This window comes from Pleuronectes platessa, chromosome 12 (assembly GCF_947347685.1).
Source record: "Pleuronectes platessa chromosome 12, fPlePla1.1, whole genome shotgun sequence".
In the NCBI taxonomy this organism is placed as follows: domain Eukaryota; kingdom Metazoa; phylum Chordata; class Actinopteri; order Pleuronectiformes; family Pleuronectidae; genus Pleuronectes; species Pleuronectes platessa.
The window spans coordinates 5,670,538-5,687,472 of NC_070637.1; the positions used below are offsets into that span (position 1 = coordinate 5,670,538).

A 16,935-nucleotide genomic window follows, 5' to 3' on the forward strand; every position below is an offset into this window, starting at 1 on the left:
TCTCATCAGTAAATCTTTAACCTTATCAACTGTCTTACCTGCTTTTACTAAGTAGAAGGTCACTAAACTGAACGATGATGTTACACCATCTGTTCATTCTGTACCCAAGGGATCTCTTTCATTCTAACAACAGCTTCGTCTATTTATGTTTGTGGTTTCTTTAGACCAAACTTTGAAAGCTGGTTAAGAGTTATACATTAAGATGCGCTCATTTCAACTCCTCACAAATTATAATGGTGTGGCCGTGAAAGTAGCCAGACCATGATTGTAAAGCTAAATACTCCTGGCAGGATTTTATATGGATAAATCCATAAAACAGGATAATACCATGATGAATTTGAAAAGAAACTTCATCACAACCATTAGCCAGCTTATCTATGGCCGTTCACAGCACCTGTAACCACTGCACATAGTTACAGCATCACCACTATAGAAAACTGAGGTTTCAGGTCAAAAATATAAACTATGCAATACTAAGGCTCCTGTGACCACGCATGCAAAGAGACACGTTTCATCAGCTGCAGTGTCAAAACCACTGTAATGCTTGAGATTCTTTCATGTATGATATAAATAATGAGTACATGTCAATTCTCTCTCTCTCTTTATATTGTGTCCTCGTGTAAAGAATCTTTTTGACATGTCGATCTATGAATTGTGGTCCAAACGTGATTGGTCCTTCTGCAGCCCTGTCATGAGAATATATTTAATTGATGTATTTCCAGATTGTTATGCTATGCTATGTTGTGCTATGGCTGTGCTGAAGGATGAACATTTACGTTATCCATTTTCAACCTTCTCAATATTTTTTTTTTCACGAAAATAAATCAGGAGAAACAAAGGGATGAATTCTGCTCCTCAATAAATAAAGAAGTATTATTGCCCTGGCTGCATTTATATGTTTACAGCGCCCCCTGCTGGTGAAATCAAAGTAGAATCTTCTTATCCATTAGACTGTTTTCCCGGATAATACATCATTGTGTTTTCAAAATAAACGTATGGCACCTGTCAACCGTGTGTGGAATTACTGAGATATTGAATTTACTAGACTTTATGCTGCAGGTTTTATCCCTAGAGTATCTCCAAATTCTTTCATTCACACTTTTTTGACAATTCAAACCCCCATATCGCTAGACTCTGTTTTTTTAAAATGATTGCCTCTGTTATACGCAATTATAAATCTTTTTTGCCAGTAATAATTTAACTGAAGACAAATCAAAGGACAGCTTCAGACCAATGATGTATTCTGACATCCAATTCATTCGTTTTTCTCCTTACAGTCGCTTTTATTCTGAAAGGTCCAAGAAGGAAGTGTCACTGTTGTTGCCGCTCGAGAAACACGAGAGGGAAACGGTGGCTAACGTGAGTGAGGACTACAAAGTAGATAAAAGAAGGGAGGGACTTTATAACGGGAAGGTGATCAAACGTGATATTAGCAAGGAAACAGGCTTTTCACTTTGTCAAACTAAACTCTAACGTTAGCTTCAAACGGAAACGCTTTCGTGTCGGTAGTATTTAACAGAGTAAGCTAACCGTAGTCAGCTAGCCAAGTGTTGCTAACTCAACTGATGACATCTCTGACGTCTAGAGACATGCTCTACTTTAGAATTTCAAAATTTGACTTTTTGTCCTTGTAGGTGAAAGGTGAAGGAAGTTGTTGTCGCTGGGAATGTCATCACCTCCGTATGGTCACAGGAGTCATGAAGGGTCCACGCACATCTCAGACAGCGATTCAGAGACCGAGGTACGTTGATCACTGGACTTCCTGTTGTTCTGCTTTACTCATAGTCGGTGTTCATGTCCCCTCCTGCTCACTGAACTGTCACACGCACTGAAACACAAACTAAAAAGTGCTGTCCTTCTTCTGTGCTCGGTTGGCAAACTACTTCCAGGTGCATTTCTGCCACCTTCTGGAAAAGAGTGAACTCCAGAACATCTGTTAAATATAACTGGATTCGATTCTTTTTCTAATTTCCGTGGATTCTAAACACCGGAACACAGCCCTACCCTACCCTACAGCTGAACCTCAGATTTCTCTGGACTGTGCCTTGCAGTGAATGTATCTGTGGCCGGTATCTGGGACAGTGTAACAACATCTAATTCTAGATATGATGTCCTCCTCCTGCTTCTTCTGTTGCCTCCTCTCATTCCTCATCTTTGTGAGATAGTGCTGTTACTTTTCATCGCTTTTTTTGAACCAGCCCTTAAATCACGTGACCAAGCCTACATGCAGGCTCCCGGATATTTCTAAGCTGTGTCACTTCACTGTGGATGTTCATGTCTCCACAGCCAAAGCTCCCCCTCAACCAGTTCTATCCATACATCCGCTGTGCCCTGTGCTGCGGCTTCCTCATCGACGCCACCACCATCACAGAGTGTCTGCACACATGTAAGTTGCAACGCAGGTGTCATCTAGATCCTCGAGTCCCCAGAGATTCAAGTGATTCTGACTGAATTAATTTAATACGCGTCTTTCAACACTGAGTGCATAAAAACATACATGCATTGATGGAGATCAACCCTTTAGTAAGAAAGATGGAATACAGTGGGCAATGATGTAATATATTGGTCTGAACTAGGGATGCATTTAACCCCTGACTAGATGTCCAACAAATGCCAGAATTCAAGAGACTGTATTCAAGACACTAGCCGATAAACTGGTTGGAATAATGTATTGTCGGCCAATATCATTGTATTCCAGACAAATATATATATATATATATATTTGCTGTTGATTAACAAGAAAATTAGGTATTAGAGCCAAAGATATAATCAAATCCATCCTGGTCTTATCACTATGAACATATTTTGCATTTGGGGCAGGAAGCTTTCTGGTTACAGTTTCTAGTTTGACCAATCACGTGTGAGCAGCCCTTTGTTGCCCGCTGGTAAACAGGACTGTTTACCAGCATGGAGAGTGAAAGAGCGAGAGAACAGATTGACCGAAATGCTTCTGCTATTGGCTTTTTTAATTTATCTGCATGCATATGCTGATAGCTCTTAATTCAGATTAGCAAAAATGTTAAAATCTAAAACACTTACAAGAAGTATTGCTGTTTGTGTTTTGTGTGGAGAAATGTTAGACTCATGTGATAACAGAAACTCATCAGACTGTATTACTGTAAACAGTGTATGGTGAACAGAAGATTGAGTCTTGGCCCAGATATTGGCTGTCTATGGCAGAAGCCCCAAATTATTGGCTGTTGCCCCTAGAGCTTATTCACTGCCAGACAATAGCTGATGGACTCAGCTTTGTCCAATAAAAGCAACTGACGTGTCATTTCAACTGAAAAGCTTCCTGCTCATTGTATGATTTAATCACTATTCTTTTCAGTGGTCTTTATCTGACATGATTCTGTATTGTTATAAATATGAATATAAGTTTAAATATATTCACAAGATTATTAACATATTAATATTTATATCAGCCTCAAAAGTCCATATTAGTTTGACTGTATCACACACCTGACTTCCTGCTTTACATTGTGAGGTTTGACTTTTTCTCAGTTTGCAAAAGCTGCATCGTGAAGCACTTCTTCTACAGCAGCAGGTGTCCCACATGCAACATTGTGGTCCATCAAAGTCAACCCCTTTACAACATCAGGTAGGTGCTCATTCTGAATGTTTGATGACTTTTACCGTCCTCTGTTAAACCTGCTAAATTAGAAAGTGGACAGATTGTCAGGGTTTTTCGACAGTTAGTCAGAGAGAAAAGGGTAGAAAAACACATTCTTATAACTGGAATACATTAGTTCTCTAGGTTAAAGTTTGAGACAGAGAATTGTGACATTTAAATTTAAGTTCAAGTTTACTTTATTATCCCAGATGGGAAACCTGGCTCACAGAACAGCATACAAACAAAAAGTACATATGGAATATGTAATGTCATGTGATGCGTCTAAAAGTCAGAAATACATGCTAAATATAAAAAAGAACTTAATCCAATATTCAAGTTCAGTAAATGTATTGCACGGGGAACAAAATAGTCTTTACTCCTATTGCACCTGAACCGGGGGATATTTATGATATTTAAACTGTTTATCTGCTGCTACTCAGGTCTATAACAAAGCAGTCTATTAAGCCCCAAATGCTTTTTTCTCCCACAGGCCTGACAGACAACTGCAGGACATTGTTTACAAAATGATTCCCTACCTGGAGGAGTGTAAGTGCATGTACAGTGTATTACAGAACAGTACACCAGTTAATATCTCAAAAATGTCATCAAAGGTCTTGTCCATTTAATACAATTTTGTCCCAAACTGATTGTATGGATCTTTGACAAGAGTTTCTTAATCAAACTTTTCTCTTTTCACATCATTCATAGGAACCAACTGCAACAAAATTCAGTTCCTGCAATAATGAGTTTTCTATTTTTTTATATTTAAATATTAATATTTTACTGTACGCTCCTGGGTCCTCCTGGGTATGACACAAATCTGTAGAGAGATTCTGCTGCTGTTCCCAGATGATTGCTTCCAGTTGCTCTTTGCTCGACAAGCTCTGTAGCTTTACTTTTCACTTTAAAATCTAACTTTTTTTTATTGGATAAAAGTCTGCAACTTACCTGGTCAGGGATAGTTTTCGTCTTCTCTTGTGTGATTTTTGCTCTTTTTTTGTGGATCTTTATAATTTTGGGTTATTCCTCTCATGTTGAGCTTCTTAAGAAAGGGAGTCTTACCCAGGAACCTTAACCCATTGTATTTAGATATACAAACCTTAACACTTTTTGCACAAATGCATCTAGAATCTTTTGACATTTTAGTGATATTTCACATGGTGTGACTGTTTTGTTGTATATGTATTTTATGTGAATATATATTTAGATGCATTGAACTTAACTGATGTGTTTAATGTCTTTTCTCTTCTCTCTACAGATGAACGAGAACAGATGTGTAACTTCTACAAAGAGAGAGGGATGGAGGTGCCTAAACCAGGTAAAACAATTGCATTAAAAGTTTCAGTAAACAGGTTGAACACTGAAACACATGTTTTGTCAGACTGAGATCAGTGGTGAACAAATCTCCTCAAGGTCAGAGAAAAAAGTTTGATCACTTTTCCTCTTTATTCATTTTAGGGGAGAAAATATCAAATTGGGGTCAGAATGATTTTGTAGTGATAGTTGTAGACCATGATTTAATCCCTGGGGAAACATGAAAAGGTTGAAATGTTAAACAAAGTGGGGGAAAACATCCTCGGGCCGCAGCATGATCCAGATGCACACCACAATTGAATATGATTTCTCCTGACTTATACTGCCAACTTTTGTGGAAATGTGGTCACTAGTTTTCAGTACTCTTCTACATCTGTATCTTCTTTTATCTCTCGATCTCCCTACATCTTCTCTTTGAGTGTTTTTCCTCACCACAGTTGGAAAGATGTTGCTCATGTGGGGATGTTAGGTCTCTGTTAATAAAATTGTAAAGAGTACATTCTATACCTGCTCTGTATGAAAAGGGTCTTGAGAGAACATCTGTTATTATTTGGCATAATACTAATAATCTTTCCTTAAATCTGAGAATCCTTAAACTGAAAATTCAAAGATGGAGATTTTCATCACAAACATAGCAAACACTTCAGAGTTGCTCACTCAAGCGTCTCCTCTGTGTTTTCTCGTCTCTTGTTTGCAGTGGTGATCACCTCTCCAGCTCCTGTTGTGGTGAAGAAGCAGAAGAGAGAAAACACTCCTCAGTCTGTGTTCACCATTCCTCCTGAGCTGGATGTTTCTCTGCTGCTGGACTTCGTTGGGTAAGGATCTCATTGGACAGCTCTTAATCCAGCAAAGACACAGAGCTTTAGGTACTTTGTCTCTTTACATTCAGTGCATTACTATTCAATTGAAAGATCTTAAAAAAAATATAGCCAAAAAGATCTGAGCTTGACCACTTGCTCTCTAAATATATCACATTTCCCCCATCTCACCGGGAAGATGTGTTATTGCATTAACTAAGATGGCACTTAGTAGAGCACAGACCTCCACCACCCCCCAGCAGACCCTTATGAATCATTTAAATTCATTAGGTCCAGATATTTGGATTTGCACCAATTTGAAAAATCAACGAAAGTGTTGAAAAAGAAAGTGAAAAGAAATTCCTAGACACTCCCCATGATTTGGATCTGCACAAAATTTGTATGCCCTCTTACCTGAACCACTAAGCAAATGAGTGAACATACAGAATATAAGGAATGTGGAACTGCTTATAAAAAAGCAGCCATTGGTAATTGGCAGCAGTTTTAATTTAAACAGGTTTATTTATTGCTATGACCTGGTCGAATGGTTTGTCATTAAAAGGCCCTGATTCTGATGAACACCTACTCAGATTGTGCACCTTATGTCCCATTGAAACAAAAAATACATACTCAAAGGTTCTCGGTCAGAATCAGTATCTTTACAATCAGAGGGAAACAAAAACCTGCAGGTTAATTGGTGTATATTTGCCCCGTGTTGCAGGTGTTAATCATTGTATAGTTTGGCAATCACTGAATTTTGGTTCAGTGCTTTGCTTTTTGTCTGTAGACGTAAATAAGACCAACTGACTTGAGTTTTACTCCTAGTGAGCATTTCTTCTATTTAGAAAAAGAAGAAGACCAGTTTGCAGACATGAACGAATTTACCATGCAGTTACTCAGACATGTCACCAGATGATGCTGTTGTCTTAATCTGTGTGTTTTTGCTCAGGACGAAATAAATGTACTTACGTCTACTCTTGTTTTGTTCTCAGGGCTGAAGAGGGCATTATTGGCTTTAAGGTAACAACCTTAAACTTCAGTATTTATCAAGTCATATAAGGGTTATTATTTTTTGTATTATTATCTTCGTTGTTACTATTATTATGATGCACTGTAACAGATATAAGATAACATCTACAACATGGCTGGGTCAAGTTATTCTGTCATGCCAGGGGCTGCTGGATATACTAACTATCACAAGAAGGGTTGTTACCAAGCAGATCGTTATTCATCATGGACTGTGTCATTCACATTTTCTACAAAGTAATTATTCAATTTTTTTCTGGCCTTTTAACACTGATCTCTCAGTTTTCACTGTGACCAATAGCCATACAATCTGTGTGTACTGGGTTTATGAAAACAATAAGTCTGCTTTTGAATAAGACTGTATGAGAGTAAATATGTTCCAAACAGGCAGACACAGCTTTTTCCACAATTTCTTATGACATGACTCAGATTCTTTCCTGAATATTCTGTATTTTTGAATCGAAGACTTTGATACAGTGTGTTCTACCCTGTTCCTGTGTAGCCGTTGGAGAGGCGGTATGTTCGTGTGTCGGGTGAGGCCACCATCCGGCACGTGGAGTTGTTCATCAGGAGGAAGATGGAGCTTAGCCCAACCTGCCTGGTGAGTCTGCCAGGCTTACAGCTAATCGGTCAACACAGTGACATGAACACAGTGTTGATCCTGATTCGCGCTTTGGACCAACTTGGAAGTAGGACAGCAGACGGATGTTGGCACCGCACTTTAATGAAGGTGTGCACATTGAGCACACTCAAAATAGAACAGGAGCTTCAGACATGTTCAAAGGTGTTCCTTTCATGTAGCTTGTTTTGTTAGTGACCTGAATGACCGTCTGACTCACAGGATGTGGACTGGAGATAGAAGCCTGCCAATCACACTGTAGATGTAGATCCATTCATGTTTTTAGTCGGTTTTTAGTAGAATAGCATATTTTCTTAAAATATCTTTTGGATTTTGTGTAAAGTGGTGGCAATTTTATCCATTCAAAACCAAATCTACAAGGCACATTTTGACACGTGTCAGTCTATCTTTGGTGACTGATTCTACTATCTTTGTGATAGTAGAATTTTAATCACATGTCTCTCGATTAACAAATTTAAGCCACCGTACCCTGATGTCTACATCTGTTTGTGTGTGTTTAATAGAGTTTGGGTTTGTTGTGTGTCATCTGACTTGTCAAAGGACGAACAGCTCCAGAGTTTAGAATTTGTTATAGTTAATGCAGTAGTTTATTTTAATTAAGAAATATGTAAGAACTGCTCACTGCAATAGCACCATATATACTTTCGAAAGGGTAACCTAAGTCACATGACTAATTGTTGGAATAATACACCATCCTGATGAAGGCAGGATAACTGAAATTGTCTGAGACATCATGCTGGGGACTTGTTTCCCACTAAATTATAGCAACACTCAGCCTTGTCTTAACCTTACTGAAGCATGTGTCTGGGTCTCCGCGTTATTCGTGTTCCACAAATCCACATCGGCCATGTGTCAGCTGACCCTCCTGCATGATCCTCCTGACCAGGGTGACACGTGGTCTGAAGCTGGCAGTGAAATAGAGGAAACACTAAAGGAAATGAACTACGTGATACAAACTTTCCAACATTATTTAACTGTCCCGACATAGAGGAGTCACCTGCTCAGGTCAAAACTCAGCAGGCCGCCTACATCTAAAGGTCAACAGACACTCGTTCAGGACAACCGTAATCTGATTACGATCAAATAGTTAGTGCAGGGATACCGCATGTCTGTCTCAGAGCAGGGGGCAGGCTGTCAGAGGAGGCTCGGGGTCAAAACGATCGGGGTCAGGTCCAGAAGTGTCTTTGTTTCTTCAGACGAACAGGGATGTCTGTTTGAGATCAGTTTACCAAAGGCAGAGTTCAGGAGTTGGTGTATTTGGTATTTAGAAACACGTGGATGAGGATTAGCAGCTTTCCTTCAGGGCTCACCTGTCTGGACAAACCTGGAGAGGAAGGACAAAGATCAGCCCAGGGTCACTGTTCATTGCAGCAGAGGTCCCAAGAGTAATAGAAGGCCTTCCTTTAGATTTTAACACTTTTACAAGCAGTTTAAACCGTGACTTTCAAAGTTCTCCGATCACTATGCAGATCAAACTACATGACTTTCTGTCTTGTGATCGAAAGTCTTGCAGTTTTTGAGTTCACACCACACAACCGACTTCTTATTCCCCAAACTTAAGTTGTTTTCAGACATGCACTGAACTCCAGAGAACCTCCGGACATTCTGCTGAGAGGCTTTATGTGTGGACATCAATGTCTGAGTGAAAGCCTCCAGAACTTTCTGTGGAGTCGGGCTGAAACTATAGTGTGAACTAGGCTTTAGTTTACCCATCATCTTCATCCAGTTTATTATAGGTCTCCAAGGCTTTTCCTGTCTGTTCAGTGTTTTTGTCAGTTAAATGATTCTGGTCAAATCCAAACCAAACCATCGATACTCATAGTTTGTCTGTCCAGAAATTCAAAGAGTTGTTTGTTTCATGGTAAAACAATCTAAACACACACACACACACACACTCACACTCACACTCACACACACACACACACACACACACACACACACACAGACACACAGTTCTCTCTGGGCTCAAAGAACTGGCTCTGATTCTCCTGCAGGTGGATGTGGTTTGTGGCGATCACCTCCTAGATCCCTCCCAGTCACTCAAAGACGTGCAGAGCACCGTGGGTGATGCGGCGCTGCAAGTAAGAACCAGAATCACACAGAGCAACAAATCCCTTTTGTATGATGGAGATTTCATTAGAATGTCATCAATACTGATCCCAATGAGTAATCTTATTGTTCTGGTTTCCATTTTGCTCCAGGACGGTCTGCTGGTGCTGCAGTTTGGCCTGATCCTGCCCGCCCACTCCTGACCATGAGATTGTGATTCTTTTCCTCTGACTCTTAGTTATCATTTGGAGTGAAGTGTCTACCTTTGCGTTATACCTGCCTCACAGCCATCTTGGATGTTAGCGCCTAATATCTCCAAGCATGGTTTTCTTGAATGGTCTGGAATGAAAATATATCAACTGTTCTTTGAAATTTCTCACTGTAGCATCAAATGTTCATCTCTCAGGAGGACGGGTACATATATTTGACTAACTTAAGTGCCAGCATGTAAGAAGGAGTAACTCCAACCCGAAAAGTGGAAATTCCTCTTCCTACTGCCAAGGTATCTTTAGGTGGAGCTCGGTGGGCTTCCACTCTACAGAACGTGACTTCTGCTGTAGCCACACTGCGCATGACTTCTGTTAATAGAAAGTAGAAAGTGCCTGTGAAGCAGATACAAGCTGCCTCTTTTTCTATGAAATCAGGGACCCATCTCTCACTTTTGTATTTAATGACTGATTGACTGTGATTTCAGATACTACTGATTCAAAGGGCTTGAAAATTCAAACTACCACTACCAAAGGTTTGTGTTTGTGTGTAACATTTTGATATTCAGAGCTCAGATCTACACGTCGTCTTTTCCAGCTTGTTTATGGTTGATTTACACATTTAATTTAAGAGCTGTTAACTTTTTTATGAAGTGTCAACTGATGTAAATGAATACAACAGACACGATGAAGCCAGCTTTAAGTCCTGCACATCGGAGCACTAAAGCATTTATTTAAAGGGTGTTTGTATGCACAGGTTTTTGGTAAGATTAGTTGAAAAATAGTTTTGTCAGTTTGAATGAATAAATGACTGCACAACTAAGAAAGGGTTTCCTCGTTCATCCATGTTGCTCTTTCAAAGTGGTGGGTTAGAAACTTTAATGGGAAGAATCCCCGGTTCTTGGCTATAAAAACATTTTGATTATTGATGGATAGTGTTTATTTCATGATTGCTAAATAACTTCCTATCAGGACACGCTGGACAAGGATTCCTCCCTGACTGGTTGATAACTTAAAATGTGGGATATCAGCTTCCCTACATTTTTTTATGCAGTTGCTAAATATCTTGCTGTCTTGAATGAGTTCTGCAGTTTGTTAATGAGCCGAGGTTCTTCCGTTAATGGACAGAAACCTCTAACTAGAAGCAGCTTTACGTCTTCCTCTGTGTGAATATGTTTGTGTATATAAAAAAAAAAGGAAAGCAGCTTGTTAGCCACATTATTTTATTCATTGCATTGTTCAGTTCCACTAAAAACAACAGTAAGTAACATCCCAGTTTTCCTACTGAAGCATCGTATTCATTGTACTGAACTATTTTTCTCTGTCACCATAGATTTTTCCAGCATACAGCTCAGTAGCTTAAGCTCAGAGCAGGGAAACTTCTACACTTTGTGACGAAACAAAACAAAGAAAAAGAGCAGATAGTGTCCTTTCTTCAAACTCTGTGTCACAGGGGCTTTACAGTGCACTGCTACAAAAGAGAACCACACTAACATTAAGTGTCTTCCCTTGATAAACACAGGTGTCAGTGCAATATAATACAGCAGCAAATGCAAATTCATCCATATTCAATACTTGCTCACACATTTACTATTGTACAATATTTGAAAATTGTTAATCTCTGGAGACCTTTAGAGCAGGGTTAGGGTTAGATTGTTTAAAATATTTCCAGGTTGGCTTTGTTTGTTTAATGTGGAGTGGAACAAAGTTTATTTTCCAAAGAGTCCAAAGATCCAAGCACTGAGACCTATGACTCAGGAAAGATGTCAACTAAAGGATATTGATTATCACCAAAAATACAGATTTTCACCTCTAAATTCACAACATTTGTATAAATGGATCTTTTAGGGTTAGGGTTAACTATCAACTCACTATACATCAAATGAATACGTGTTCCCACTTTCCAGAATTCCCTGTCTATCTTTCTATATATCTGTCTGTGCTTGTGCTCAGTTGTTGGAGTTGATGTCTGCTTCATCTTTGTCCTCGCTGATCTCTTTGAAGCTTTCCTTCATGCCTCCTTCTTTCTCCCTCTGGCTGCTCCTGGAGGAGCTGGCGGAGGCTCGAGGCTGATAGTTGAAGCTGGCAGCACCGAAAGACACCCCTGAGTTAAAGTGAGTCTCCTCCCCCTCCAGCAGTTTCCTTGTGGGACCGAGAGAAACAAAATGTCAGAGTGGACATGCAGACATTACACGTCCCACAAATGCTTCAAGATTATTTTTTCAATGGTGTCCACTAGTCAAGAGAAATTCCTCTTTTGTTGGGTTTGTCCTTTTTATCCTCTCAGCACCTGTAGGCAGCGATCTCTATGTCCAGGGCCATCTTGACATTGAGCAGGTCCTGGTACTCCCTCAGGTGCTGGGCCATCTCACCCTTCAGGTTCCTCAGATCAGAGTCCAGATGGCCAATCGTGTCCTGTTACAATGGAAAAGACAATGGATTCAGACGAAAGAAAAGCAAGGGCATTATCAGCAGTTTTCTCAATGAATTTACATGTGCATAGATCTAAACCACTGTACTGATTTTCCTGCGGCATCATTCCCTCAAAGGGAATAAAGAATCCTTTTGGAGCTTTAGCCTCTGTAAAGAGCCAGTGAAAGCAGATGGCCTTCCTTTATCCGAATTAGCAGGTCAGAGGTTAATCTGATAGACACGCACCATGATTGACTCAGAACTGTTTCGTGTCTTCTTCAGACCTTGAACTTGAATCAGTTGATCTCTGACTCTGAGTTGTCAAACAATGAGGTGAGAGTCATAACTTTATCTCAAACAGGTTGATATTACAGACAGGATTTTTTAAATTCAAATTCCCAATTATTATTTCATAAATCGATTCGATCACATTTTAGCAGGAAGCCTCACTGCTGACATTTGATCTGAGAATTTGCTGTTTCTGCTGTTTGCTGTTAAGTAAATAAATTGTCTTTATGGAACTACCAGCGCTAATGCTGGAAGAGCTAGCATTGCAAAAAAAATCTGTTTACTGTCAACTCTAAAGCTCAGTAATAAGTAAGTAAAAGTCAATACTAAAGCTTAATAACAAGTTATAATATACTTGCATATAAATATGTCAGTAATAATCAATAACAAAGCTCAGTAATAAGTATTAATATACGTATTAATGATAAGTAAGTAATACTAGTTAATAGGCAGTGATAAAGTTCAGTCATAAATAATGTTAACTTACAGATGATTAGTAAGTACTATAAGTAAGAGGTTTCCAGACTTTAAGTTTAGCAAAGCTCCTGTAAGCAATTATTAAACTGCTTGCCTATGTGACTGAGTGGTGATTATGGCTGGATTAAACTCAAATATCACAGATTTCACAATTTCTCCTTCAGCTTTTTGATTCATCAACTCTTCAACAAACAGCCTTCATTGCAGTTTAATTAGTGTCTCAAACTTCTGCTTTCTTAGTGGTTGGCAGAAGAACTGCAATCATAGGGCGTGTGATCGGTTGTTTTAATGATAACATCGCCGATATGTTGTTTTCCTTGCGCCTGCAGACTTGACATTGAAAGGTTTGGGACCGCCCCCTGTGTGCAGTTCGCAAACAGCTTTACTCAAGCTGTGACATAATTCAAGACCATGAGATCTGCTGGCTTCCAATCCTATTACTCTACAGACAGCACTGACCTCCATGCAGCCTGGAAGCAGGTGAATGGGAGCAAATGACTTTCCCTTTTCCCCATCAAGGCTTTAATTCACAAGTCTGCACTTAAATAATGTTTATAAAAGAGTTTCCGGAAAGAGTGATTTAATCTCTTGATAACCGTCATGAAAGGGAAATAATCTTGGGATGGGACTGCTTCTTGTAAATGAAATGTGCAGAAATGAGAGTGCTTGGGGACTAAACTCCTCCCTTTCCCTGAGAGATGTAGGAGCAAGGGAACAGTAATGCTAATATCAAGATAAATGCTAACATGCTGTAGGTTCACTATAGTTTTTAATGACTGTAATTACTTGCCTGCATGGATGTGACTTCAGCATTGTGTCCATCCTCCATCTCTGCGATCTGCCTCTCCAGAGACTCGTTGGTGCCCCTCATGGTCTCGATCTCGATGGTCTTGGACTGCAGCTGCCTCCTGAACTCGTTGATCTCCTCCCTGCTAGCCCTCATGGCCTCGTTGCTCCTGGTCGCCTGCTCGTTGAGGCTGGCAAACTTGCTTTTGTACCACTCCTCGGCCGAGTGCAGGTTCCTGGAGGCGATGGACTCGTACTGGTTGCGGATCTCCTTCAGAGCTGAGGTGAGGTCCGGTTTGGCGACCTCCAGCTCCACGGAGACCTGCTGTGACTCCATCAAGCTGCTCAGCTCCTGGATCTCCTCGTCGTGCACCTTCCTCAGGAAGGTGATTTCGTCCGTCAGCGACTCCACCCGGCGTTCCAGGTCCAGGCGAATGACTGCCGCGTCGTCCACGTCCTTCCTGAAAGACTTCAAGGTCTGCTCTGCTTCCTCCCGTGCGATCACCTCCTCATCAAACTTCACGTTGAGTTTCTGATAGTGAAATGAGAGAGAGAGGTGAATTAATGGACAAGTAAGATTTGAAATAAAAAGCATATCCACATAACTCCACAGCTCATTTTTGATTTAAGAAATGAGATAATGAAGATGAAATAATGAGATAATGGTGTCAACAAAATTCCTGACATGCATCAAACATACTGTGCATTATCATTACCCCTGTCCAGTGGTTTTACCTGGAGCTCGTCCTCTATGTTGTTCCTCTCGATCAGGATATGGTTCCTTTCCCTGCTCAAGTCGTCCAGCTGTGACCGCATGTCCCTCATCTCCTGCTGGTAGACTTGAGCGACGCGGGACGGCTCATTTTGCTTCTGCCGCAGGGTCAACAGCTCCGTCTCCAGCACTTTATTCTGCTGCTCGAGGTGACGCACTTTATCGATGAACATGGCGAAGCGATCGTTCAGACCCTGTGCAACAGCATAAAAGCTTGTTTATAATCACACACTATTTTACCTTTAGATTAAAATACCAGACAGGCTTCTGACCACAGCTGCTGGTTCATTTAAAATCTCCTGCATCTAATAACATAAACATCCAACCTTCCAAATAAACATATTGTAATCTCATATTGTAATCTCATGTCTCATCAAACCTGACAGTGTATTAAAGGTTCAGTGTGTAGAATTTAGTGACATCTAGTGCTAGAGTTACATGTTGCAGCTGAACACGCTCACCTCACCCTCCCCTTCCAACCTTCAGTTGTCATCAAAACTCAAAAGGTGTTTAGTTTGTCCACAAGGTCAAACTTCTCTTTAAGAATAAAGATAAAGAGCCTCTCTCACCTCTTTGGTATGAAACATGAAACATGAAATGTAGGTGACATCGCCACACATGGGTTTTAAAAACACATTCCCTGTTTGTCCTCCTGCATCCTAGGTTCTCAAAACATATTGAAACAGTTACAGATACAACATCGTTGATAGCACTGGTTTTGATCAATTTGTTTTACTCTGCAAGTCCAAGCTTTGGGGGGGGGGGGATCTGCAGCCCTTAAAAGAACCTTTTAGTTCCTTTAAAAACGTTCCTGAAACCAAACACTTCCTGATACTTTTGGTCCAAATACAGTTTTTGGAAGAGAACATTTCATTCTTCATGTGATAATCCATTTGATAATTGGTTTCTTAATTATTGTGAACATAAACATCTGAGGGGTTTGGACTGTTACATGGGCAAAATAACACATTTCAATATGTCAGCTTGGAATCTGAGAAACTGGTTTGTCCTTTCTTGTAGCATTTTATAGATTAAATAATTAATCAAATAATGTCAGATCGTGAGAAAGCAGTGTTCTTGAGCTTTTGCCTGTATCACACAGAAGGTGTCACCATGCTGCCATGTCAAACTCAACTTTTGAGTCAACTCCTAAAAGCCTTTGGGAAACGGTGAAAAGTTCGAGAAGACACAAGTCAGTGGACCCTGAGGTATTCAGATGGTTCAGAGGTTTTTCGTCAGATTAGTGTCGTGATTTTTATGGCTACGTTTATAAAGGTGTGCTGAAATGTAGGCAAAAAAAGCATCAGATTCACAGGGATTAAAGTAACGGTCTATTAAGCGATCAAAAGGCCAGGTCACCTTTTTATAAGTAAATACACTTGTTGGTTCTTTCTTTGCGATAAATGTGTCTGAATTACTATTATTATTAAGGGCTTAAGTTCAGAATGAGGTTATGAGAGGAGTAAAATGCTTGTTTACATCTGGATTTATTTATTGCTCTACATAGAATGACTTCAAGGCCTGATATACTGAAAGACTGAAACACCACAACTGGAAAGTCATTGGTCATAAATTAATACAATAATACGTTTTATAAGAGTGAGCTGTTGAACACCATTTTATTCTATAAACTGTGATCAGTTGATTTATATAATTTTTATATTTTTAATAGTTATTATGGTTTGCCTTATATTTTTCATTTCGAATTGTGTTTCGAAATGTGCTATTAAATAAAGTAAGTTAATATTATTATAAAGAACAAGTTAAAATACTTTAATAAAAATTAAAAAAGATAATTTATTGTAAGACACATCATTATAAACTATTCTATATAAATCTATATATTTCTATATATAATCTACCTGCAGCTGCTCCTTCTCGTTGGTTCGAATGACTTTGAGCTCGTTGTTGACGACAGAAGTCTGGGTCAGGTCCATTGAGTCGGTGGGCACCGGAGAGAAAGAGGAGGACCGTCCCGTCCTCCGGTACAAGCTGAGCGAGGACGCGTGGCTGCGGGACGCCGCCATGGACCTGAGCCCCGGGGGGAACCGAGAGGACGCGCTTCCGGTGCGGGACGGAGAGACGGGGAACCGGGAGGAGTCCCCGAAGATTCTCCGGTAGGACGAGGAGGTGTAGCGGTCCCCGTAGTTCATGTCTGCGGTGAGTCGGAGACAGCACTGATGTGCGTTAAGAGCTTTGCAACAGCTTATATAGAGCAGGTGACAGGTGGAGCGAACCACTTTACGCACGGAGGGACACTGAATAAAGACAATATAACGTGTGTGGTGAAGTGAAGTGAAGATGTTGTGTGAGGTTTTACTTTTTGAAGAGATAGACAGAAAGAGTGATCTCACTTCCACCACGTTTTACCCAGACCTGTCCTCCATGTGTTCACTATGTGATGGAGTCGTACTCCTCCACACCTCCAGTCTGTATCTCACTAATTACACCGGCAGACGCACAAAATCCCAATGAATGAACAAGCATCAAACCTAAGCCTCAGTAGATCACTGAGACTTGCAGTGTGATAATTCACTTCCACGTTACATGATAAG

At 40.1% G+C, this 16,935-nt stretch overlaps 2 protein-coding genes across 4 annotated transcripts; one reads left to right on the plus strand and one right to left on the minus strand.

The window, feature by feature from the left end:
* Positions 1 to 1,251: 1,251 nt before the first annotated feature.
* On the plus strand, positions 1,252 to 10,472 carry pcgf6 (polycomb group ring finger 6). 3 transcript variants are annotated; one of them, XM_053436958.1, is made up of 11 exons: positions 1,252 to 1,359; positions 1,635 to 1,741; positions 2,287 to 2,386; positions 3,505 to 3,601; positions 4,104 to 4,159; positions 4,872 to 4,931; positions 5,625 to 5,742; positions 6,717 to 6,744; positions 7,253 to 7,351; positions 9,385 to 9,471; positions 9,592 to 10,472. In XM_053436958.1, the coding sequence occupies exons 2-11, from the start codon at positions 1,667 to 1,669 to the stop codon at positions 9,640 to 9,642; spliced, it is 771 nt and encodes a 256-aa protein (XP_053292933.1). In that variant the 5' UTR covers positions 1,252 to 1,359; positions 1,635 to 1,666; the 3' UTR covers positions 9,643 to 10,472. The 3 variants fall into 3 exon arrangements, with proteins under 3 accessions (XP_053292933.1, XP_053292935.1, XP_053292934.1); XM_053436960.1 differs by having other exon boundaries at positions 1,305 to 1,413; XM_053436959.1 differs by lacking the exon at positions 1,252 to 1,359 and adding an exon at positions 1,383 to 1,520.
* A 431-nt stretch (positions 10,473 to 10,903) lies between these two features.
* On the minus strand, positions 10,904 to 16,533 carry inaa (internexin neuronal intermediate filament protein, alpha a). Its single transcript, XM_053436399.1, has 5 exons — positions 16,243 to 16,533; positions 14,344 to 14,574; positions 13,613 to 14,140; positions 11,936 to 12,060; positions 10,904 to 11,787 (listed from the first exon to the last, which is right to left on the minus strand). The coding sequence occupies exons 1-5, from the start codon at positions 16,531 to 16,533 to the stop codon at positions 11,595 to 11,597; spliced, it is 1,368 nt and encodes a 455-aa protein (XP_053292374.1). The 3' UTR covers positions 10,904 to 11,594.
* Between the last annotated feature and the right edge of the window lie 402 nt (positions 16,534 to 16,935).

Coding starts and splice junctions, on each gene's coding strand:
- pcgf6 (XM_053436958.1), top strand. CDS start 1,667: ATGTCATCACCTCCGTATGGTCACAGGAGTCATGAAGGGTCCACGCAC. Junction 1,742..2,286: donor ACAGCGATTCAGAGACCGAG/GTACGTTGATCA, acceptor ATGTCTCCACAG/CCAAAGCTCCCCCTCAACCA. Junction 4,932..5,624: donor GATGGAGGTGCCTAAACCAG/GTAAAACAATTG, acceptor TCTTGTTTGCAG/TGGTGATCACCTCTCCAGCT.
- inaa (XM_053436399.1), bottom strand. CDS start 16,533: ATGAACTACGGGGACCGCTACACCTCCTCGTCCTACCGGAGAATCTTC. Junction 14,575..16,242: donor ACGAGAAGGAGCAGCTGCAG/GTAGATTATATA, acceptor GCTGTTGCACAG/GGTCTGAACGATCGCTTCGC. Junction 12,061..13,612: donor CTGAAGTCACATCCATGCAG/GCAAGTAATTAC, acceptor CCATTGTAACAG/GACACGATTGGCCATCTGGA.